At 41.8% G+C, this 26,197-nt stretch overlaps 1 protein-coding gene across 1 annotated transcript; it reads left to right on the top strand.

Annotated features, from left to right (window-relative positions):
- Positions 1-5,046: 5,046 nt before the first annotated feature.
- On the top strand, positions 5,047-6,022 carry LOC141009853 (transmembrane protein 121). The gene has a single exon (XM_073482580.1). The coding sequence runs from the start codon at positions 5,047-5,049 to the stop codon at positions 5,995-5,997; it is 951 nt and encodes a 316-aa protein (XP_073338681.1). The 3' UTR covers positions 5,998-6,022.
- The last annotated feature ends 20,175 nt before the right edge of the window (positions 6,023-26,197 follow it).

Raw genomic sequence — 26,197 nt, 5'->3', positions numbered from 1 at the left:
CATTCGGTGGTTAGAGTCCTGATGGGGATGTTTAAGGATGGGAAGCCTTAACGCCCCCATTTGTTTTCCTGTAGGTAATCGATGGCAGACTCAGGGTTACAGCTAATGTGATTTATGTGTCCTATTTCCACTGTTATGCTTCATGTACAAATTGTCTTTGGTGATGTAAATTCCCCAATCTTTTCACAACTTGCTGACACTGAATCCCGGCTGCCAAACCCGAGCAATTAATCCACGTTTGTGTCCAGTGCCCCCCCCCCCCCCAGTAACAACACCTGCAAATCATACTATTCTAGCACTGAAACTTGATTCTCTGTAATGACGACAATCGCAGAGACAAAGATAGAAACATTTCACCTACATTCCTTGATGAAATGTGGTGACACGATCCGTGGTAATCCTAATTGGCAGGTATTTTCTGTTTGGATTTCCTGTGGCACAGCACAGTAAAATTAATTATGCCTCCCTCTTGACTTTTAAGCAAATCATCTGCAGTCTAAACACAAAGGAAATCAAATCAGCCTATTCATTCTGTAATGCATACCCTTGTAATTATGCCTCTACCTGCAGCACTTAGGTGTACATTAATATCTTGTCTCTGTCTCGCTCTGGGGGAACACAGATGCAATAAACAGAAAAGTGCAAGAAAACACTAATCAAAAGGGCATACAGTACTGTATTTGTAACAGATGAGCATGGTAACCCTATACAAAGACCGTCTGCTGAGTGTAAAGAAGAAAATAGGAAGGTTGACGGTCAGAGCACTGCTACAAGCACAAAGGGGAGACGAAGAATAAGCCACTGATTGAACCAGCAATTGCAATCAGTGAAAAAACTGCACTCGAAAGCTGAATTCTCTTGCTAAGATGGCAAAGTGTATTTTGTTTTTTCCTCCCACAGCAATGTTTAGACAACATATTTTTATGGGTTATTTAAGCTGAGTTCAAGGTGCAGCTCGCAGTCTTGAATTTTTCCCATGATATCCTTTCTGACAAGATGAGAAAACAAGTTTCTCAAGCTGCTGCACTCGGTTGTCAAGGGAACATTTCAGAAAAATGGAAGCGTGCTCCGAGAAAGCATGCTCAAATATTTGCATAAAGGCAAATACCACATTTAAAGGCAAAGAGATTGAATTGAACATTTGGCTTTTCAAAAAAAGAACAACTTTCACTCCATCTCTAAAGATGAGAGAGCTAAGGCATACTAGCCACTCCAAGGCTTCCTCACTTCGAGGCTTCTGATTGTTTTCTGTCGATGCTTTATGTTATAGAGAATGCGGCTAGCGTTCTTTATCATCTGCTATCTGCTGTGTGTTAGTCTGCCTGGAGCTGAACAGTGATGAAGCAGTGTCCCTGTCTGGGAGCCAAGGACAGTCCTCTGTTGGAGGCAGAGCAGAGCACTGATGGACGAAGGAGAGAGGGCAGAAGAGGACAGACAAGACTCCTAGATGTACTTCAGTCGCCTCATGTTGGTATAACAGTTTAATTACATTAATCAAGACTGATCACTGTGACACAAACTAATTGTTGAAAAAAAAAAAACCCTGTGCATAAATCAGCTTCATCTAAAAGAGACAATACCCTTAAGAGACGGTGATCTGATTTACTCTTCGCTCATGAATTATAAACACACAATGAAGGGAGACAAAAGGGGACATGCTGACTAGTATAAATGAAGATTATCAGCAGATGTGATTTAAAGTCCGAGCCCAGGTTAACTGTCCTTTTTAATGGAGAGGCTTACGTAGTCTCGGACGCCATTGTATATCACAAAAGGCTTGTAAATTTAAATATAAATTATAGATTAGTGGATGAGATGTGGGAGGAATAACAATATGAACGATAGAGTTGCCCTGATGCTTATTTTAGGGGGAGTTAAACTATTAAGATCACAGGGCTGCTCACTCGTGCAGCAGACAAGCCGTCCACTCATTTACAATTACAATCTGGCCGTTTAGCTGACGCCGTTACCCAGAGTGACTTTGAGCAAACGAGTGAGCAGGTAGCGGTTTACCGTCTGGCTCAAGGACATGCGACTGTTAACGGCCGCGCTGCCTGTCATGGGGATCGGACCTGTGTGACCTTTCACTAAGCAACAGTTTTTTAAACCACTGTCTCTAACAACCTGTTAAATGTGTTGCAGTAACATTTCAGTACTGGTTGGTATTAAAGTGAAGGCTGCCATGTGTTTTATTTTAACAACTGTCGAGGTGTAAAAAAAATGTTGTGGAAGGAAGAGCAACTTCACAATTTGCAAAGGGAGACATTATTCATCACTCCTCTCAAAATGGTCAATAAATCCAGAGGAAATCGTCAATAAGAAAGCCGCTCAGTCTCACTTGACTTCATTTCTCAGCCTCCGTATGCCTCCATGATGAAGGCATGATAGAAGTCGTAAAACAGCCGTGATGGCCTCTGCCTGTCGGCTGATCCACAGCTGCTAAATCTGCAACCAAATCCATTCATGCCTGCAAAAATTTGCATGATTGCAATTATGTTTAGTCGTCATTACACAGTTGGGTGAAAAGTGCAGCCACACTGCTTAGAAAACCAATACTTTGACTCTTCAATAACGGCGATTCATGACGTGAGCAGTAAATGGCTTCATACTGTAGCAGTGAAAGCGTTTGGTTCCTCTGAGGAAGGATTAGTGCTAATTGGCCCAGCTGGATAAACAGAGCTGGTGGTGTTAGCAAGCTTGCATGGCAGAGCAAACACACCAACCTTTTCCTACCTTTATAAATTTCTGCATAAGTATTATCTCTCACAGCCCAGGCATTATTACATCTCCGAAGATAAAAATGTTCCCTTGACATTTAGTTCCACCTCGCACATCTCCTGCTCCTGTTTTTTTTCCTCTCCTCCTCATCATGTCACTCTGCCTCCTCATCTCATTTTTTTTTCGCTGTCCCTCCCCATCTCCCCTTACCCCTCATCTCTTTTGGTCTCTGGCCCCATCTCAGGCTCCTGATTCACTGCTCTGTCAGTAGATCAATAGAAAGGCTCTCTGTCAGGAGGAGCCACTGTGTGCCTCACCCCCTCCTCTCCTGCCCCCTCCATGTCTCCCCGACTGCAGACACACAGCCTGCTGGGAAGCTGGCTTTCTACATCCCATACTGGAGAGCATCTTCTCTTCTCCTCTCTGCCTCCCCTCCTCCCACCTTTTCCCTCCTCTCCGTATTACTTTCCATCCCTGCACCTCGAACTCGATGGAGGGGAGAAAAACAAAAAAAAAATGCACGGCACCCTAATGGGCTCCTCAGAGAAGAAGGAAACAAGGACTTTTTCTGGGAGCCAAAAAAGGAACAGCCCGAGAAAATAGGATATCAGCACAAGACACAATGTGAGAAGAAGAGAGGGATGTGAGGAGTAGGGGGAGAAAAAAACAGGGTGAGGGAGAGAAGTTGTGCATTCAGCTAAGCTGCAAAAGGCTGGCTCGTCCTGCCTCCCTCCCTCCCTCCCTGCTTTTCCCCACCCCCTGGAAAAGTGTCTCTCTCTCTCTCTTCCTACCTCTTTTCTCTCTCCCTGGCTCTGCAGCTGTGGTCTGCTGAGCGTCACCTCCACACAGCAAGTGCCTTTACTTGAGCTGAAGAGGGAGAAGGGAGAGGAGGGTGCCTGCGAGAGAGAGAGTGAGAGAGAAGAAGAAATCTCAGGAGTGTCTGAACGCATCTCTCAGACTTCGCAGAGAGGACTCAGAAGTGCACAGAGATAGACAGGCAGAGGCAAACGGCGTTGGAGTATCACAGCACTGGTGGTGCTGGCAGGGCACGCTGAGTGGAAGCAGGGGAATCCACTGGTGCTGTTGATCCTGGTGTCCCTGGCAAAAAGCTGCTCGGGCAGGAGAGAGACAAAACGGCGCGACAGCCAGGATCTCGCCAGGGGGGCAGCATTTCACAGCGACAACGAAGCGTGGAGACAGCTGAAAACTGCACACACACACACACACGCACACAGCTGAGCGGGGAAGGACACTTAGTCACACGTTGCATTTAAAAGATTCACTCCAACCTTTCTCCTTCTTCTGAAACTTACACAGGAAAACAGATTGTAAATGTCACCTTTACTCGTCCATGGATGCCGGATGATGGAGAGGAAAACTTCCGGAGAGGAGATTCTTTTTTAAGCAGGACTTACTGCAGAGATTTTTCCACTGAGAATAACTTTCTTTCTTGGGGGGAGTTGGGAGGTTTAAACCCTCTATCTAAGCACACCACAAAATAACCTCTATTCTTAGTTGCAGGAAATGAGAGCGGTCTTCGGGACCATTAAGATGCCTCCTACAGATTCAGTCTGAGCAGTAAGTGGATTATGACGGCAATATTTTGGGATTTCTTTTTTGCTTGAGAAGAAAAAAAGAAGAAGAGAGAGAAATATATCCATGACTGGTGGATTTACGTCTGTCAGAGAAGGAGAGGATCCCATACGTTTTCTCCTCTCTCCTCCTGTGGATTACAGATGGGCTTTGTGATCTCCCAGTGCAGTCTCATGGATGATCGCTCGCTGCCAGTCATTAGGATAAAGTACAAAGAGGGACACAAGTGAGTATTCAGCTGGATTTTTATCTCTGAAGGCTTAAGCTTGTCTGAAAACAAGGGTGTCGGAAGTGAATCTGTAATGAGAACACATCGCGGCAGTTTTTTTTTTTCTCTTTTAGTGACAGTGAAAATGTAACTCACTGATTTTACTGCTGTGTTTAATGAATGATCATCAGGGTGTGAATGTCAGACACACATCCTGAGATTTACTAATTCTGACAATAGTGAACCTGTATGTTTACAGACCATTTGCCAATGAACATAATTTACTAAATGAGGGGTACTGTCTACCCGGCAGGTGGCTTGGGCACGAGCGGAGATTGATTGAAGTGATCTGTGTGAATCCTATTAATGCATCTTGGATTCTGGCCAAGGCAGAAGCAATGGAGGGGAACACCGCTGTCTAGCAGCACTATCTGATCTGCCTCCTCACTGGACAAACTGAGCACCCTCTGCACTCCCTCTTCAACAACACTCCTCCTCCTCCTCCTCCTCCTCTCGCCTAGGCAAGGATGGTACCTCCACCTCCCACCAACAAGCCCCACGTGTGCCTTTCCACCATCCTGATTATGAGCAGCATGGCGCTGATTGATGCCTACCTGGTGGAGCAGAACCATGGACCACGCAAGATCGGCATCTGCATCATGGTGATGGTGGGAGACATCTGCTTCTTGATCGTCTTGCGTTACGTGGCGGTGTGGGTGGGCGCCGAGGTACGCACAGCCAAGAGGGGCTACGCCATGATCCTCTGGTTCCTTTACATCTTTGTGCTGGAGATCAAGGTCTACTTTGTGTATCAAAACTACAAGGCGGACAGGAAGAGCCTGGACGCCCTGGCGAGGAAAGCGTTGACGTTGCTGCTGTCCATTTGCATCCCAGTGCTGTTTGTGGTGCTGGTCGCGATTGATCACATGGAGTACGTTCGGGCTTTCAAGAAGCGCGAGGAGATCCGTAATCGTCTCTTCTGGGTGGTGGTGGATTTGCTGGACATATTGGACATCCAAGCCAACCTGTGGGAGCCTCAAAAGAAGGGGCTTCCATTGTGGGCGGAGGGCCTGATGTTCTTCTACTGCTACATCCTGCTGCTGGTGCTGCCCTGCGTGTCCTTGAGCGAGATCAGCATGCAGGGCATCAACATCGTGCCCCACAAGATGCTCCTGTACCCCATCCTCAGCTTGGTCACCATCAACATCATCACGCTCTTCATCCGTGGGGGGAACATGATCCTGTACAGGGACGCCAGGGTATCGGGGATCCTGATAGGAAAGAACATCTTGGCTATTATCCTAAAGACCTGCAGCTTCGTGCAGTACAGGAGACAGTTGCAGAACGCCTCTCCTGCCTTTGGGGTTGAGCTGCAGAAAAACTCGGTGGCCCACGCTCGCCCCGTCCCCACCCCTCCTCAAGTGGTCATGCAGGACCAGACGCCCCTCCCCGAGGTGACCACGTGTGAGCACACATGACAGAATGGCGAGTTGAATCCTGGAGTTGTCCATGTGAATATATATGACCCTCAGGATGCTGGCAGGGCACAATGAACACTCATGTGAACACACCTGATCTCCACTGGCACACAAGACACTGCACGCGCTTATAGCGAGCATAGAGCAGTGCTGTATCCAAAGCTGTCATGGTGCAAAGTACAGTCTCACTTGTGACTTTGGTAAAGCATTTCCTCCTCAATGAATTCAGTTAACTGTGTATTTTTTCTAATTGTACAAAAGAAAAAAAAAGGCTATAACTGCAAGATTAGAGGATATATTTTTGAACTGTGTGTGTTGCATTCTAATCTTAAACTTAAGGGTCTGTGTGCTGTGGTGTGTATTTCTGTTGCTCGGATGTTTGTAGTAGTGGAGGGCTTTATCACGAGCAACAACAACGAGAGAATCCAGTTAATGAGAATCAAAATAAGAGTTAAAGCTTTCTCTTGAAAGAAGTGTGTTTTTATATGTGATTCTTTGATAAAGTATTGTGTACAAGATAAAGGCCTCTCTGCTCTTTCATGAAGTTATTCGACCATTTGAGTATTTTTCACATTTTAATTAAAATTCAGCAAGTGTTGTCTAATTAACCTGGGTTACAAAAGAAAATAGACAATGATTTTTTCCCCCTCCTGCTCTGGTTCAATCTACAATTAGAGACTACTTAATTGCTGAAGTGGTGCCTTTGCGATGTCATTCATCTTGAGTGTGATCGTTAAAATCGAGGCCTCTTATTTTTTTGAGCAAGGAAATAAATTCTCTGTGCAGTTATGAGCAGTTTGATCACTGCAAACGGTGCCTACAGTGCCGTAGTCATGGGACAGAATACACAGCCAAAGGGCAACGCTGCGGATGGATAAATGATTCCCAAATAAGGAAAACCTGTTTAATATCCTCCTCAGGCGTCGGTTCCTATCTGTGCTTGTGCTTAGAGGCAAATCTTTGTAAGCACTGTCATTTTGTTCTTCACACACAAAAGGACAAAATGGATACTCTGGTCCAGTGATGTGAATCGAAACAACAGCCAAGAAAACATCACGTCTTCTAATATGACAAATCTCTCTCTGTCTCGAGCAATCGTTTTTCTCTCTGTCACCACCAGTTGAGTCAGAGCCGGAGTTTCTTTTCTCTTTTGCTTTTCAGTAACAGACGTTTTAGTATCTCCTGAAAAAAAAAAAAAAGAGAATAAATGTCAAAAGCGGGAAAAAGGGCACTGAGAATTATGTTTGCTCGAAGGACGATTTTTCCTGGGTGGGTCATTGTGAACGCAGAGATGCAAAGATTGAACAATGAGGTCTTGTGGTTTGATAAGACGCAGTGCAAAAAAAAAGCAACTAACCCAGGCACAGGTTCCAAAAAACAATAACTACATTTTTACAATAGGTCCGCTCTCTTGTACTCGGGTTACTTCCCTTTGCATAATGTCTCTCTCATCACTGACTGCATAATGTAGGCAGAATGGCTGTCCATGTTTGTTAAAACCCTGAGAGTGCAGAAGCTGGTCCAACATTTTCATCCGTGCACGGCACAATTACAGGAAGGTGGCAACTTAGTGTGGCACCAACCAGGCTATCACACTAAGACTGCTGTAGCTAGCGTTATTTGTCAGTGCTGATGGCTTGTAAAGTTACAACATCAGCAATTTAGACACTATTGGATTGTATTGTTTTTACAGAACTGTAGCAATAAAACAGAACATCCATCCCTTCAAGTTATACTGAAAGTGCTGAATGATGAATTCAGTTAGTGTGATGAACAATGAGGGACATAAAGTAAAAACTGCAGTAAAAACAACTTAGTTCTCGTGCATTCTACCATCAGGCTGTTACCGCTCTTACAAAAGATCAATCTTGACTCTGCATGTGTCACATCTTAACACCTACTGTGGATACAAATAACACAACCGGTTAATAGTGTGAAGGCTTTCAGGCATCCCATAAGGCCATTCTCCTATAACTTTAAAAAAAAAAATCGACTTCCCATTAAAAAGAAGGGAGAGCTTACAGTACAGCAGAGTAGATTGTATCGACTGGAGCTGTTGGTGAAAGCAGAAAATGTGAGTATGAAAATTCAACCGGCAGCACTTGGTTAATAAGAGGAACATGACTGTTGCACTTAAAGATACAAAGATTCCCTTCAGGGTAAAAGAAGGGCTTACATCTATCCCAGCATGCAATGTATGGAGGGCAGAGAAACCCCCTGGATAGGTCGACTGCAGAGCTAACAAACAAAGTACACTCTTTTTGATTGACTGATTTTTTGACTTTATTTTGGTTGATTAAAAATATAAGACTAAATAAAGAAAGCAAGGTATAAATACCTGTACATGCATAACCAAAACTGATTTACATCTACTGCAAATATACATAATGTATATTCTTACCCATAATGTCCATTACATATAGTGTACACCAGTGCCTAAACAAGTAAAAAAGAACAAAGAAGATTGACTTAAAAAGGTGTAAGCTGAAGCCAAAGGTTATGATTCCTCACATCATCTGAGTGTCTGTAGTTCATGTGATCCATGTATTTAGACTGTGTGAGGAAAAAATAGCATTTATGTGAAAAGACAGTGGGGAGCACATTATGCAAACCTATGTTCAGATTCAATCATAGGTCTCTGTTGCTATGTGACAACTGAGATATCCTGCAAATGCACATTCTCATTCATCCCAACTCTCATGTGCACTTTAAAGGGAGACACGACAGGTGAAACCACCACTTCATCATGCACTTGCAAATTCTGAGATTTGGGGCTATTTTGCTTCCATAACATGGCACCAGGAAAATGTATAAAAATACACATATAGATCTAAGATCAGATTTTTCTTCTGGAAATGTCTGCAAATTAGCAACATTTTAATTCAATAACACATCAATTAGATATTCAAACCTAAAATTTCAGGAAACAAAATAACGGTCTTAAAGCAACATTATGAAGAAACTGGCATTTTGTGCAATTTGGTGTCTCCCATCTTCTGATTGCACACCACTGTTGTAAATACAAATACAGGTCTGTAGCAATAACAGTATAGCAATAGTATAATAATAGCAATGTAGGTGCTAACTACAAACAAAACTCATTACGTCATAACAATGTTATGTGTTGAAAACTTGTATGTTGAAGTAAACATGTATGTAACGCTGTGATCCTACCCTCTCACTAAAGACACCATTCACCCTATTACAAGACACTCTACCATCAACATGATTCTGAAGCTGTTATTTTTAAGTAAAAAAGTTACATAATGTTGCTTTAATGTATAGGTGGTCAACTTAGGAAGTATCATGGTGATATATATTAGCTGAAATTTTAAACCTAATCACCTGTAGTGTCCTTTAAGGGTAACTCCACCAATTTTACACATTAAAGTCTGTTTATTAGTCTTGATTGAGTTCGACTGCATATGTAGAAAGAGTAGTATAAAGCCTTTTGTGGCTCCAGAGGAAGCTGCACAAATAAAATGGAATAAAAGGCGAGGTCTCTAGTTCTGCTGTAGTGATTTCAATCTTTTTCAGTCTCTTTTTTTCAAACTGTCCGTAATGAGTGTTATAGCAGTGCAATGCTTGACCAGTGCACTGCTTTTCAAAACATGATGCCTAGATTTCCCACAATGCAATTAGCCACTAATTGGCATAACTGGAGACAATTTATCAGATTCCTCTGGAGCCACAAAAGGCTTTCTACTCTTTTTTTCACATATGCAGTAGTACTCCCCAAGACCTGTAAAAATTGGTGGCGTTAACCTTTAAATGTTGGACGTGTAACATGCGTGCTACTTTACATATGTTAATACAGACATAAACGAATGAACTCATTCTTGCATCACTCACTGTGCAGTACTGTATCTATTACTATTAGTGTACCTGATGTTTAGATATCTGGCAACATGTATAAATGTTATCCCTGTTCATCAACATTTGTTTAAACAACATCTGTTATTAGTATCTACACTGAATAACTAGTGTTCATTTCATTATGTTTCCATCATGTACAGATGGTTTAAAGAACAAAGATCCACTCCTCTGGGAGCCACAAGTGTGCCTTCGGGCAGTCACCCAAACCAATCTACCATGCACCCTCCCACCCCACCGCACATCACCCTTACCGCACTGCCAGATTCTGAATGAATGTTGCATTCATCCAGATGACCATGTTTTTTTTATTTATTTATTTATTTTTTTTGCTTTGCACTCTCAAAATGTTAATAAACTGGGGAGGCTGCTGGATGCACCTCCACACTTACCACATTAACACTGACAGAGCGGGCTGTGCCAAGCGAGCAAGACAAACGGCTGCAGTAAATTCACAGCCCGACCTTCGGCAGTCTTGGATGGCAACAGAGCCGGGAAACAAATGTATTTTTCATGGAAGGCATGTTAGAGCGTGAGGAGAACAAACCAGTACGGAAAATTAATGCTCATCAAGAATTGATTGTCTTGTCTGGAGGGTAACTGATTTTAGATTTAAAAAAGAGCGCTCTCTAAAAATCAAACAACAGGGTTTTTTCTCTTTTTTAGAAGAAACATCACAGGCGAGCATGCAGTGCTGCTGTACTGAGTGTAGTTAATGCTGTAACTTAAAGCTCTGTGCATCTTTCAAACAGTGAAGCGGTCAGATCACATGCTAATGAATGCTTTAATCTGACATTTAGATGCTGTGCACATGAGCAAAGCACAAAAAGGTCGGAAAGTTATTCCGCAGTCTCACACTCATCTAATTCTCTTAAACCTACTATACACATTTTCCAAGCACGTGCACACTAGCTCTGGGCAACATTTAACATCCTTGAACAATTTTGCTGAACGCTCACAATTATCTATTCCTGAGTCCAAACACTTGTGCGCCTTATTTTCTTTTTAAAGTGCACTCAATCACCAAATTACAGCCAGTGTAATTACAACAACAGTTCCCTCACATATACTCTAAGACATGCATGTATGCACTTTACGAGAGGAGATCTGCATGCGGAGACGCTATTAGACCAAACAGGGAAGGTCTCACTATCTCGCTCACGCACAGCTCGTTGAGGATTGGCAACAGCTGTAAAGTGTGAACTCGACAGAGGATCAAGCGTGTGACTCACAGCTACAGTATGATCTTCCTAATAATCAGGTCACTCAGCTGGACTGCCAGCTACTTTCCGTCGGCCCAACGGGGAGCCCAGGTGTCGGAGATGAGAGCCGGTCGCTTCGAGCGCTGTGAAGTGCTGAATGTAAATGTGAATTATGGAGAGATGTTTCAATATTTAAACTTGTTGGCAGTTTCTGGAGATTTAGCATTTGAATCTGAGCGGTTCTGCAAGTTTTCGAGCAGGCGTTGTTGACCTATAAAAGATTCAGATGGTTTACGAGTCTCTCGGTTGCTTACAGGGCTTTTTCTCAAGCACCCATTTATATGTAAAGGTGTTAGTCAAGTCCCTAAAGACCTAAAAGAACATTTGCTCTGTGTAATACCTATCGCTGAAGGAAATATTGATCACTGCACGTCTGTGACTGTTTTCATTTATTTGGTGAAGCACTTGAATTCACTTGGCCTGCAAGCGAATATAAAAAGACGATTAACAGGAAGGGGTTTTTTCATTCAGTGTTCACGTTGGGTCTTTGTTAAATCTACCCAGTGAAATCATTTCACCTTGTGGCAGGAGGCATATTGGCAGTTCCACCCCCTGCAGTTGGTGAAGTGTGCTTTATAACACCTGTCACTCATTTTGATGAGCCCTTGAAGTAGCATCTAACCCAAGGCTGAGGGAAGTGCCATCGAAAAAAGCCACCTCGGGCATTAATGAAACAGATGGTGAGCGCAGGCAGATTTTAAGAGAAACAGCAGTGATTTCTTACCGCTGTCCACTATTGTTGCTATGACCCGCCTGTGCTACATGCCCACAAAACAGCCCACGGCAAATGGACTCCAGCCCAAAGTGTCCAGGATTTCATTGAGAAACAAGTCTGTAATGCTATTTTTATATTGGTGAGGGCCAGTGTTGGAGTTACTGTGCTATTTTTCATTCTAACGAGCTAAATCTGGCATTATAATTTTTCCACAGCATGCTGCTGGCGTGACCGTGGCTACAACCGCCAAATTATGACTAAACATTTATTGTTGGTGTGGGGTGGTTCTCAGCTGGGTCCTGAAAGATTAAATGGGGGGAAGAGAAGAAGAGGTGGGGTATCCCTTACAATGAATACTCCTCACTTTGAGGGTCGAAGGACAGAGGATGTCGTTCACTGTACAGATTGTAAAGCCTACTGAGGCAGTGTGATTGTGATTTTGGATAGAGATGCACCAAGTAACTCTGGCATACCTGCTAAAACTTTTATTCTCATAATGCGAGACAAGTGAAAAAGTAAAACGAAATTTAAAAAATAAACCAAATGAAGTGTCAGAAAAACTATTATCCAGATTTTTAAATCTCTTATTTACACTTGATTAGTTTTATTAAACAGCAATATTAAACACTTTTGGGGTTTTGTCTAGACATAGACCAAAAGTCACAGAAAAAAAAGATAGAGAAAAATATTCCTGGTATTTAGTGAAAAGAATTTCTACATGATGGATGAACACTCACTCCTGGATGGTATCCATTGGATTATGTATGTTCTTCAAAATAACATATTGTAGAAAAATAGTTATTGGTATGATTTTTTAATTGTTTAAGAGTAAATACAAACATTGAAAAACTGTATGAAAGGAATAATTAATGTACTCAGTTAATGCAACAAAATGCAACTTCCTGGAGAAAGATAATTGATTGTTGAATCGTCAAAGAGCATCGGTATTTGACAATCTGGGGATGAGACTCAAGAATCAACTATCTCTCTCCAGGATGTTACATGTTGTTGCTTTAAGTAGGACACAATATTAGATTGTCCGTGCCAGACGCATTTCGCCATCCAGAAGTACTGTTTGGTTTAAACCTGGGTTGGCACCTTGGTTGAGCGTACAAGAGACAGGACATGATGCAGCAAATCCACTGTGGCACATCTGAGTCTCTGTGGCTGTTCCTTTAACTTGTCTGACACACCGACAGAAGTTCCTGAATCATCAGTCATCTTTCAGTGCCGTCTCCCTTTAAATGACCCTTCTTCATCACCTTCGGATATTTGTATTCTTCCAGTTTTGCACCAGTCACATTTATAGAAATGTCATCAGCTGTAAGTTCTCTAGGCGATGACCCACTCTATTCAGACATCACAGGGACTGTGTACAAGGGAGCTGGCAGGTAAGGTCCATTTAGTGTCTGGTCCAGCTAACTCGGACATTTGTGTTCTTACATTGAGCTCCAGAGTTGCAGTGGATCATGTGGACAAATTGCAGTTGCATTTGTCCACATGATCTGTTGACTGAGCTGACGTCCATACATGAATATTAGCAGTGACAAAGATGTCAAACATCCCAACTGTTCCGTCGAGACAGAAGAAAAACCTAATTACACATGTCAACACACTGAATTAATTTATATTTTAATAAACATGCTGTCGTTAACAAATGTCAGCAAATATTTTGCTGACGGGCATGTTTGTCATTCCAAATGCACGGTCCATAACTGTGTCTCAATATGAGCGTGTTGTGCATTGGAATTTTATTGATGTCATTACTTTTCTCCAGAGAAATACCACTGGCCTTTTTAATAAGTTGTCTGGTGATACAGTGAAAGGCCAAAGATGCGCTGACAAGAACAAGCAACACATTTAGCAACTGTATGCCTTTCTTCAAACATCAAAACATGCACACTAGGTGAATTCTCCAGTCACTGCCCTCAAGCAAGGCACTGGCTCACATCTGGAGTTGGTCCCCGGGTGCGACTGCTGCCCACTGACTGCTCCCTCCGGATGGGTTAAATGCAGAGGACCAGTTTCACTATGTTATACTTTGTGTGAAATGCAGTCAAATAAAGATTCTTCATTCTTCTTTATTCCTCTTCCTTCACTGACATTTTGCCAAGTCACAGTAGGGAAAGCGCAGGTGTAAATAATAAAATGAAGGACGCCTGAATTCCATTTCACTGCTTCAGTTTCGGGGTCATGGTATTGTGCATGCTGCCTCACAGGGACATTCAGAACAGCGCCTTTGTTAGTTTGTTTAGCAACATCTGTGCTTTCCATGCTCTGATCTCTGCTGTATATAAAACCCTTTAGAATAGAATAGAATAGAATTATTTTATTGTCATTGTACCCCCCCCCCCCCCCCAAAAAAAAGCCCAAATCATTAATTTAAAAAAACTTATGAAGCTAACGTTAGCTTTAGAAATGAGAAGCTTGACTTTGTCTGCCTCTGTCTGAAATCAAGGATCATTGTTCAAAAAGGAAAATAAATTATAGCAACTTATGATCAAACCGTCTCGATATCAGGGTTAATTAAAGCAGAAATGTTCAACTTTTCAACTTTCTTCTGTTCTAGCGTTTCCCTGAACAGAGCTAGCAAAATGGCTATTGTCCAAGGCAAAACACAACTGTGAGAATTGCAATTTGACCTAGAAACCCCTTCTCTGAGTGCTATGAAAAGGCAGAATAAAACACCCGGTTGTATTAATAGGTAGGCGGGTTTTGTTATTTACTTATGCAGTAGAAAGAATGCTGAATTTGAACTGTCTCAGGTCCCAGTGGGAAGGGGTGACAAACTTTGACATGACACTGGAGCTCTCCATTGAGCGAATGCCTGTCCATTCGCTCTTGTTTTACCTCAGTTTCTATCACTCTCCATCTCCACCTTTTTCACCTTCTTCACCTCCTCCATCAGTGGGGTTATTTTTCTTTTGCAGTGTAGAATTTCTGCAGTTATTCGAGTTGCTCCATCGTTACCTGGGGATAGTGACCTGGGAAAACAATGCCTCTTTTCCTGACCGATACGAACAGCTGGCTTGACACCGTCAGTGAATGGTCAGCTGTGCTTTTCGTGATATGACGTGAAAATATCTGCTGTGAATAAGGCCTGTAACCATTCACTCTGCAGCACAGTTTTGAGACATTTTTTTGCCTCCACATAGACTTAATTGTTGAATCTAATTAAACTCTACAAACTGTTTCCACAAAAATGCAAAGCTGGCCACTTGCCAAGTGAAAAAAACAGCTGAAGCAAACTGGCGGCTTGTGAAGAAACCCCGCCATCTAAAGACCCAGATATTTTTCTCAGGGTGAAGACTAAAAAACATCTAAAAGGTCAGTGAGTATTGGACTGCACCTCAGCCTCCTTCCCCTTAATTTCCACTGCACCATATGAACTATAAAAAGACCATTTCTCATTTTTAAAGTCTGCAGGATTTTTCTTTTTACAATGCATTGGTAAGCCACATGAAATCGTAGAATTAGAGAGAATGAAAATGAGTCACGAGTCAATAGAGGAGCAGTTATTCAGACTGTTTGAGACTGGTGCTTCTGTTCAACCAATCATTGTTCAAAACTGAATCCAAACGCTTCCGCACCAATTAATCCACAATTATATAGTGATGGTTCTTCCACCCAGGAGCCTGTGATTTGTAGGGAGCTTTAAGAAATAAAAGGGCAAATGAGAATGAGTGTATTGTTGGATTTTATTAGAGACCCTATGAGGGTTTGTAAACATTTCATTATCAAATTAATTTTAATAGCATATAGTGGCTGTAGTAGAACAAGAAGACAATCACTGTGAGAACTGGTTTACTTCTTGCACTGAAAGCATTTATTCCCTCTGTCTCCGGGTAAGTTCTTGGTTAAAGCCCAAAGACAGAACATCAACCAATGAAAGGACTGCTTCTCTCACCGTGGTCCAGCTGTTCATCAGTCCCACAGCTGCTGCCTATTAACAATCAGGATAACCAAGTCACTCTGCTGTTGGATGGATGGATCCAGTCTGCCATGCTGCAATGAACCCTTAAGTATATGTTTTTCTGTGTTTCAGTTGCCTTCAAAGTTGGAAAAACTGCTGTCAAAGGATAAGTTCACCCAAAAATTCATTATCTACTCACCATCATGTCAAAACAGCTTTGCAGCATTCTCCTGAACAACTGAAGTATCTGGGGACCTGTTTTAATACATAGAAAAACAACTAAAAAATAAAAAGCTCCATAAAGCTCATCCGCGGTATAAATGAAGTCTCCTGAATACCCGAGATCCCAAATTAATTTGAAAAGAGGGTTTTTACAGTCTTTTTAAAGCCGAAATCTTCAATGTAGCTGCCAAGCTAAAAGCTTTAACGCACACACCCTTTGAGGTTGATGCACGAGGGAATAAACATAGTGTATTTTCAAATCATTTTTGAATCTCGTGTCTCCTGGAGACTTGGATTACGCCGGACAAGCTCTATGAAGCAATTTTATGTTGTTGTTTTTTTTGTGCTGCAACACTGTTTCGCTGTGAAGCTCCAGAAATGTTTTGTGGTGTACAAAAATGAGGGTGAGTAGATAATGACTGAATTTTCATTTTGGGGTGAACTCATCCTTCAAGTGTAAACACATTTCTGTACAAGCAGCACAGTACCGCGCAGAATTGCAAAGATAGGTCAATAAATTATAGTTTTAAACTGTCGTCAATGTCAGCAGGAACAACTCGACATAGACTGAACTAATGACTGGACTTGAATACAAACTAAACTAACTTGAGGATGAGGTGCAGGTGGAGAGAGGCAGAGAAACACAGGTGAGGGGAATGAGTGGAGGAAACAAGAGAGCAGGGAAGGAGCTGATAGGCTGGGAAGAACACTGGGAACAGGACTGGGCCAGCGCCCTTGAGTTGGGAGGGTCACGACGACAGAAGTTCAAAATGGAGTCTTCAGATAGTTCCAGGAAGTTCTCAGCGGGCAATTTAAATGCATGAATACACAGAGACAGAAGTAAGATGTTTGGCAGTTCGTTGGTAATACATGATTGATTAATTTAACTGATTTACAGTACTGGGCTGATAGTATTTGCAGCTAACTTTCGGGAACTATTGAGAGGCTCTAAATAAAATGGTCCACTGGAGTAAACAGAGATGACGCAACTCTCTCTACTCAAGGGCTCTGGGCTAGGCTAATGAAGCTGAGAAGCAGGGTTGGAGGGAAGAGCAGGCTGTAGAGGAGCACAGGAACACAAGAACACAGGAGGGAAATGGCACAAATGATAACACAAAACCGAGAAAACACATAAAACACAAATAAGGGAGACGGAAATGGCAGGACCAGGACAGAATGCATTGCATCACGTTAGCTGGAATGTCATTGGTTCTCTGTTTATCTCAGAAAGACTACTCGAAAAGACGAATGTCAAGCTATCAACAGAGGAAAAGGGCACTTATAGTGTCAGTTTGCTGGTTACATGACTAGTGTCCTAGTGAACTACACGTCAACGTCAGCCTTTTTCTCCAGTAGCTCTGCTCACAAAACTTCTGTCTTTGACTTTTGAGCAACAGTTAGAGCAAAGTTTGTTTTCTTTGACTCTGCGCCCAAACATGCCCTCTCAGAAACTTGAGAGAAAGGAATATGTGATGCATGCAGGTACCCAGGTTTACTTTTTCTTCACTCCAATGTTAGAGAAACAATACATTCAAAAATCACCTTGACATTATTTCTGACAGCAAAAAGAGAAGACTGCATATGATTTGATTTCAGTTGGACTTTAAACAAAGGAGAACTTGACAAAACAGCAGAACTCACTCTTGTAACTAAAATATTTCCTGAAGCGTTTTCATCATGAAATATTACCTGCTGCCGGTGCAAAGCTTGGGGACACTGCATCACTCACTCTACCAGATGAAAGCTCTGTTTGACGAATGAACTGACTGACCTTGGCTTCTGATGAGTCTTGTAATGTGAAAAACTTGTTATTCATGCTACATTATTCAACTTTTTATGATTGCTGTATCACACCTTTTCTTTCTTTCTTTCTTTCTTTCTTTCTTTCTTTCTTTCTTTCTTTCTTTCTTTCTTTCTTTCTTTCTTTCTTTCTTTTTTCTTCTTTTTTCTACATCTTCTCTAGTGTGTCAAAGTTAGTCTGGATCCATTTGCTTCGTACTATCTTTCTTTTATTGCAAAGTGTAGTCAATAATGTCTTATTTTTTGTAAAACGAAATGTATTTTATGTTTTCAAACAACAAAAAAACAGAGGAAAGAAAACAACAGAATAAAAACACTTCAGAACAGGAACAAGGACCACTTACAGCGCTGGAGATCTCGATTTCTCTGAAGTGGCCCTTGAAGCCAACTTCATTCAGTAACTACACAGCATGTAATCTGCACTTGAAGTTGTTTACAGTCGTGCAAACATCTGTAAACTTTCAGCAGACATGGAGGACGAGGCCTTCTGATGATGCAGACAGTTTTTGACCATCATTAAAGAGATGTTTGGCTGCTGATCATTGGAGCAACTTTATTAATGTGGAGAGAAAGGTCAGAGGTGTATCAGCTGGTTGTAAATGGCTATAATATATACTGCCAGACTGCCGGGGTGGTATAGATAAAGTGCCCTCTGGAGAGAGCTTCGAAAGCCTGGGGAGAGATAGAGGAAGATGGAGCGGCCTGCAGCTCTGTGAGGGATGTGTGGAGGAGATGGAATAAAGGGGGGTTGCTGATGTTCACAGAAGGCAGACCAAAGAATTTATATAGATGGAAGCAGTGAGCTGAGCTTTACTGTGGCCGCTGCAATGGCGGGAACAGAAGGAGGGATGAGTCACAAGCTCACCGAACAGGAATGACCCCGCTTGCAGAAATGTCTCCTGGGAAATTGTTTAGCCAAGATAGCAAAGGGGGCAGGAGCCATTTAGCTGCCGTCGCCGAACCTGCATCCGTATCGATGGTCGCGTTGTGACATTCTCTGACCTTCTATGTATCTGTGGGCACAAGGGGGATTATTTATAAGCTTATTAAACCGTAAATTCTGAAACAGTGTTGGACAATGAGTAGGAGGCATATATTAAGCTGCCAAGTTGCCAAGCTGATAAAATAGTGTAGATGAAAGGAGGCAATCATGCACCTCGCACTTTGATGAGCAGTATACATATTCCAGATCACAGCAGGATGTGTAGGCGATGTCTAAACATACAGCGTAATGTCAACTTTTCCCGACAGACCATTCACTTCCAGCTCTGACACCTACACGACCTTGTAGGATTTAATCGTTCAGTTTGACAGTTCCTCCATGAACCCGCACTCGTGTAACCTAATTAGAGAGGAAAGTAGGAAATCAAGATGAAGCTGGGTGGATGACGGGTGGGGGGGTTGAATGTAATGTGATAGAGATAAGGTCAGAAACCAGAACCTCAGAGCTGATATGTAAAGCAGAAGAGACGCATGAGCACTGATAGTAAATGAGGAGATTTTATGCAGATGATTTCTGAATTTCCATTAATGATCATTCTCATTCTGGCAGAGGAGTGTTTATTGGTTAATCCTGGGTTAAAATGTAATGTGATGTGATGTGATGTGAGGCAATGCTCACATATTTATCCTCAGCTTGGAGGTTATCAGACATGGTGTTTAAAGGAATAGTTCAACATTTTTAGTCTCCTTAGCTTAGCTTCGCATAAAGACTGGAAATAACGTCCATAGTACCAAACTCAGCCTACCAGCTGACCTACCATGTTGTTTGTTTAATCAGCACAAAAAATGATGCATGCATTACAAAGGCAATATGCAATTCAGGTGCCAAATTATTTCTTGCTGGCTGTAGCTTCATGTTTCGCACGAGACATGAGAGTGATATTAATTTCTCATCTGACCCTTTGTTGGAAAGCAAATGAGCAAATTTCCCAGAATGTTGAAATATTCTTTGTTTGTAGTAAACAAGTGAAGAGGCTGAAACATAGAGCGAGTACACCATTATATGTATCTGTATCTGTTCAGCAAACTAAATGGTCTGTGTCCATATCCTTGGAATGGGTGGGACATAAACTATGAGTGGGCACGACTAACCAGAAGTTATTAATATAAGCCTGAAATTGATATGGAGTGTTCAGAATGTGCTTTATTTAGTTTTTTTAATTTGGGGACAGGAAACCAGTGAGATCACATCACTGTCTTGTTCTGAAGAAAATTAATTTGTCAAAGGACACATTTGCATTTTCATTTTTTCCTTTCCTCCAGCGTGTTATATCTTGTGCATGTAAAAGGTCTTGAAAGTTAAAATGGTCAAAGTTCACACCAATAGAAGCTCCTCTCTCCCACAGAAAACACTGCTCCTGAAACGCACGTCAGTCGTCCCGCCTTTAATTCTGTGACTTTGTGACATCACACTATATCAATAATATCAAGTATTAAAGAGACAGGAGCAAAAACAGAGTGTTTCAGACAGAGTGGTAGCACAGAAATACAGTGCTGCAGCACTTGACAGTATGATAAAACTAATTTATTTGACATCTGGAGCTTCAGTGGGAAATGTAAGGTGCCTGAACATAAAACCTGGTTTGGACAAACAGCTTTTGCTGTTTGGAGGATCAACCAAGACAAATCAAAATCAACAAAACTCAAGCTGGTACTTGAGGGATCGGTCATGTAGTCATAAATGATCTTTTTATTTTATGGTGTTTTATTGTATTGTTTTACAGTCTGTGTCGTATATTGCTCTGCCTTTATTGAAATAAGTATTTATTGTTGTTGAGTTTGTGTTTGTGTTCTCTCTTGTGTATTGTTGAGTTTTATGTATCTTAAAGGCCCATCTAGGGATGGACATTTCAAATTAGCTTAGCCTATAAATGCTGTGGTGTAGTCTTGTCCCTATACAAACAAACATTAAATATGAATAAATATTTATGAGAAAACTATTTACAGAGCTTCAGATCAATGTTTTTAATCACAAGAGAGAGAGAGAGAGTTATTTACAGAACAATATGGATATTGACCCATTTTATTTGGATTATACTTGTGTTGTTGAAAGTCCATTATCTGCACTGGATACCCGTTTCAGCTGAGTGCTTGCTCGGACTTAAACAGTAAAAATAGAAAGATGTATTTAAAGAATCTTTCCTCTGTATAACCCCGATGAGGATTTGTTCATAAATATCCTGTGTGTGAAATCTGCTGTACTCACGCAGCTACCTGACACTGTAATAAAATCTATTAAGCTTTCTACTGTCACTCACTGGTGACACAGAATTATTTAGGAAACATATAGTAGCCTCAAGAAAAGGGTTTTGCACTAATGAGATTAAGCAGAGAGAAGTCCCCAGCAGCAGCCTCAGTTCAGCTGCCAGCAGGTACTTCATGCCAGCCGTGTCGCACATAAGGTAATAAGACACCATGACGCTAAGCCTGAATTAAAAAAAAGGGTTGGCTGCAATGTTTCAGATATGAGAAATGAGCCTTGATGTGACAGATCATTGTCCAGATTGAGATTGGTGTCGAATATAATGTTTCAGTGCATGTCAAAGGGCAGAATACTTTGGATAATCTGCTGAATGATTACGCTGGCAGGTGGGATGCAACGCTATGTTTGGATGCAAACGTCGACTCCAGCAGGGAACTTATTTCCTGCTCGGTGCACCGTGCTCAGCTGGTGATTATGTGTTTAGAGTCAGCGGTGAGTGATCTCAATATGGTATCTGGTAAATAAGGGCCTTTCTCACTACTGTATAATGTTGAAGGCAGGGTTTTTTGTTACAGTGATGACGGCCTTGGTGAGCAATGCTGGCATGAAAACAAGCCTGTGTTACTGTTGGGAATTTCAATGCGAGGTTGAGCTCTTTTTCTGCCCGTTTCTACCCTATGGATGACCTATTTCTCTGCGAGTTGCAATACTTGATCACACAACATGTTTTAATGATGAAATCAGGATTCAACATTCAAGAAGGGCAGAATGTTTCGACGTGCTTAAAACAGTTATTTACATAAAATTAAAGTCAGATAGAGATACAAGTTAGACAAATTGTGTTGAAAAATAATTAAAGCAAAGTGATGACAGATAAATTTATTAAGTGTAATTGAACAGCTGGAAAAGGTGAATATTGAAATGTGTGATTATCGTTTCCATTTGAGATTCTAACACGTTCTGTTCCATTAAAAAAAATTGTTAGACTTTTTAAGCTTCACAGCGACAGCACGATGATTAAAGGACAATAATTGCACTGTTAAAAAATCAGGCTACGTCGTACAGCACTTAGATTAAATACTGTGCAAATTCTGCTAATGCAACTTAACAATTTTGTAATGAAGACTTGATGATGATCTTGACTGTAATGGTCCATTTTATGTGCAAGAGCCAAGAAAATCGTTCACTCACTGCTACTCCTAAAACGACGCTACTGACGGCAAGATTAGTCCTGATAAACTCGATTTGAAAAAATCTGAAACAGGCCCCGCTCCTTCCTGCTGTATCTGAGCTCGAGAAAACAGTTGTGAAATAAGTGTTTTGGCATGAACACGTAACAGGTTTCCCAATTTGAATAATATACAAAATAATTAAAAAGCTAATCTTGTGTTCTTTGGCGGCGTGCACAGTGGAATTAATGGGTCGTGCGCTCTATGCCAAATTGCAATTTAATGAGTTGAGTCACCCTGACTGTTTTGTGTATACAAGTCATTATCACTGACGTTGATGTGCTTGTTAACTACTCCAGTATTGTCTCACGCAGAGTCCTGATTGTTTTAAGTGTCACTAAAGCCTCACGCTGGCGTCTCCAACGCTTCATCCTGGCTTGGTGTGAACAACTTATAGAACAATCTGAATAAATGAATGATTCAACAATGCCCACACACACCTGTGAGCTTCCAATACAATGGAATCTTTTGAAAGGATTGCCTTTATAATTTTATGTGAAAACCTGCCGTTTTTGAAGTTGTCTACAGGGACTGTCTCCATCCTCCACCCAAACACACACATGCACACGCAGACACAAAGAGCAGGTTCATTCAAACAAATAATTGTTTTCTCACACTGAAAGAAAAGCATCCATATTCCTCGGAGGGACAACAGTGCAGTCTTTGTGCTTTCAGTCATGGATATTTATCCAACCCACCACAAACAATGGCCACCTCGCCGTCAGGTCCTTCTGAACCTCTCTTTTCTTTGTCACCAATTCTCCCTCTCTTTCTGAGGTTTGGCCCGATACCCTCTCGAGCAATCCCGGGCTTGAAATCATTTACTGGCAGTTGTTCCACAGCATCCAACATTGTCAACAGCAGGATGGGGCTGGGACTGTGTGTTATAGCTGCCATAAGGTTCTGAATCTGGACCAGCTCCTGCATGGAGATAGATCTGTGTCTGAGGTGGGCTGGTGGGCAGCGCCAGCAGCCAGCTGTCTGTGTGATTTAACAGTGTGTGTAAATCAAGAGCGAGTCTCTGCTCGACCAGCCAGCCTCATTTCAATCTCTCTACAAATCACACCACGCAGGCGGTGCGAAGGGGGAAAGCTATAAAGGCGCCCCAAAATAATCATCCTCCGCAACTCTCTTTCTTATGCTTTCATTTATTAAGTAGATGAGCATAAATCTGACATCCATCATAAGAGACAGTGGGAATATGGTTTGGTCTAGCCTGATAACATTAAGGTCTGGCTTGGTTAGTCATCTGTGGTTTTGTTTATGCAGGGTGTCACACACTGTCCTTCACATCCAGCGCAGGAAAGCAATATTTGAGGTGGATGTTGGCGAAATCTCACAAAACAGCAGCAAAGTTTCCACAGACCTGGGCTTGGAAGAGGCTTTATTTATGATGTGTGAAAATGGGTATTGAATTAGCATATCTCTCGCCGTCAGCGTACCTATGTTGAACTAGGCAAGATATTTGAGTAAACTAATGCCAGAGAGCGGGCAGCATGATGATTCACTACCAGCAGATTAATTCACTGCTCCAGTGAGGGAGCCACATAAACACCCAGGGGAGGAAACAGACTATGAAGGCCACACACACTTCTGACAGCTCTCACAGAGGTATAAAAGACACTCACAAACAATTAACTCCACTAGAACCGCCGCACAGCACCAGCACTGGTGGTCAATACCAACAGTGTCAGCTTTAAAAAATAATGCTGGTAGTATTTTAAAAAGCTCCTCATGTCCCTCCTGTCTCACATCACTGGTTATGAAGTTCCACAACAGTGAACGATGTTTCACCAAACAAAACAAGCACATGATTCAAAAAGAATAACAAGGTAAGAAAGGTACATTTATTAGAGATAAACACATTTTCAGCGAGCTTTTGGTGATAAATTCTAATAATTCTAACATAAAATGTAACTGTGGTATCTGTGGCCACGGGCAAAGTCCAGACATTAAGTCAGAGTTCATCAGTATTCTTAAGGAAGAGCCTCTGGCATTAATGAATTCAGGCAAGCATCCACTTTGTCAAATGGCTTTAATAGAGGGCTTCCCATTTTCATGAATGGTCTGTTATAGATTTATTCAGATGGGGTTGAGATGGAGTTACAACGGTACTGCAAATCATCTGCACTGAGATGCTAAGATTGCTCTCTGCTTGTCTTCTAAATTGTTTTTGGGGGCACTTAAGCTGCGCCTGATGTGATGGTACTTCTGTAAGATCGTAGGATCATGTCCATCTATGGTATCATTCAACAGAACAAGTGTGTAAAGCAATTAAATCTATCTAGAAAATCAAATCCACTTCCCAAGTGTATTTAAGTGGTTCATCTCTTTAGCAAGACGATCTGAATTTGAAGGCACCCGTTTTAAGTAGTGATCTGAATTTAGCTTTGACAAAGACTTGTGCAACATGACAGCTATTAACACCATGCAGAGCAGTCGTTATCCACACAGGCGTGTCAAAGAATCAATTACAAATTGAATTAACAATGCGTCTGTACAGTAGGTGCACTTTGAACAAAAACTGGGTGCTGAATCCTTTTAGACCCCGAGAGGTAATTCAAAGCCACAGCCACCTGGAAGTCATCCAAGGCCATTTTTCAATCAGTGGCACTCAAACATGCCCATACATGGCCAAACCTAAGCGCAATATACATTAGCAAAGTCTGTGCCAATGACAAGGACAGTAAAATGCCCTTTGGGAAAACTGCTGAGTTGCTTCTCCTGTACAACAACTTGATCATATGGCGACCATTCAGATGGCTACTAACGCACGTTTCTTGCAAATGACATAGCAAGAAATAGTTGATTATTACTGATTGTCAATGTCTTTTGTTGAGACATTATTAGATAGGAAAGAAACAACTTAAGGGGTTTTGAATAGAAATCAAAATCCCTTAAGTTGTCCCTTCTAACAACAAGTATGTAAAAATTGTGATATAATATTGTTTGAATACACTGATCAGCCACAACAATAAAACCACTGACAGGCGATGTGTATAACATTGATCATCTCCTTACAATGCAATGCTCTGTTTGGAAGCCTTGGCTCCTGGCATTCATGTGGATGCCACTTGTCACCATCCACCAATCCAAACACCAAGCACTTCTGGACCAAATACACCCCCTCCTGGCAACGGCACTCCCCGATGGCAGTGTTCCTCCAACAGGACAATGCACTGTGACACACCACAAAAACTGCTCAGGAGGAACACAACAAGGAGCCCAAGGTATTGACCTGGCCTCCAGATTCCCCAGATCCCAATCCGATCAAGCCCCATCACCCAACACGCAGGGCCCAAAGGATACACTGTAAACCTCGCCTTGCCAGGCACCAAAGGACACCCCCAGAGGTCTTATGACCATGCCTTGATGGGCCAGAGCTGTTTTGGCTGCACAAGGGGAACCTGCACAATTTTAACTAGGTGCTTTTAATGTTGTGGCTGATCCATATATGTCCCCAATTTTGTCTTAGTTCTGGATGAAGCAGTGTGCTTTGAACCTGTACTGAATCTATAGAGGTTGCACTTTACACTTAAACCAACCTAATACATACAAAACACAACTACAGCCTCTGTAATGACCATAAACATCTCTGACACGCTTAATAAAAATGCCACAACAAAGGGCCAATATAGAATTTTAGCTGGTTTGTACTTTGGCATTATATTGTAAAGGAGTCCCTGCTGTTTTTTCCATCCACTTTATGCTGTATCAAGCAAAACCTCCAAATACTGTGACAATGAGCCAAGCTTAAACCTGCAGTTACTGATTTTTTTTTTCCACTTCGAGGGGACAGAAACATCGAAAGATTGCCTTTTTAATCACCTTTGAAGTTGAGAGTTTAACTTGTTTAAACGCTGAACAATTGTAAAGTCACACAGTGCTAGCATCGACATGCCCTCTTCTCACTGTGAACATGTTTCGCCTTTGACTGTCTGAGGACTTTTCTGACATGAGGGTGCTTTTCACAAAACCCCA

The sequence above is a fragment of the Pagrus major genome, chromosome 15 (genome assembly GCF_040436345.1).
Source record: "Pagrus major chromosome 15, Pma_NU_1.0".
Lineage (NCBI taxonomy): Eukaryota > Metazoa > Chordata > Actinopteri > Spariformes > Sparidae > Pagrus > Pagrus major.
Note: the sequence above shows the minus strand (reverse complement) of the source record. Positions and strands in the feature narration are given on the sequence as shown.

Bases quoted from the DNA above. Each gene is read 5' to 3' on its own strand.
- LOC141009853 (XM_073482580.1), top strand. From the start codon at position 5,047: ATGGTACCTCCACCTCCCACCAACAAGCCCCACGTGTGCCTTTCCACC.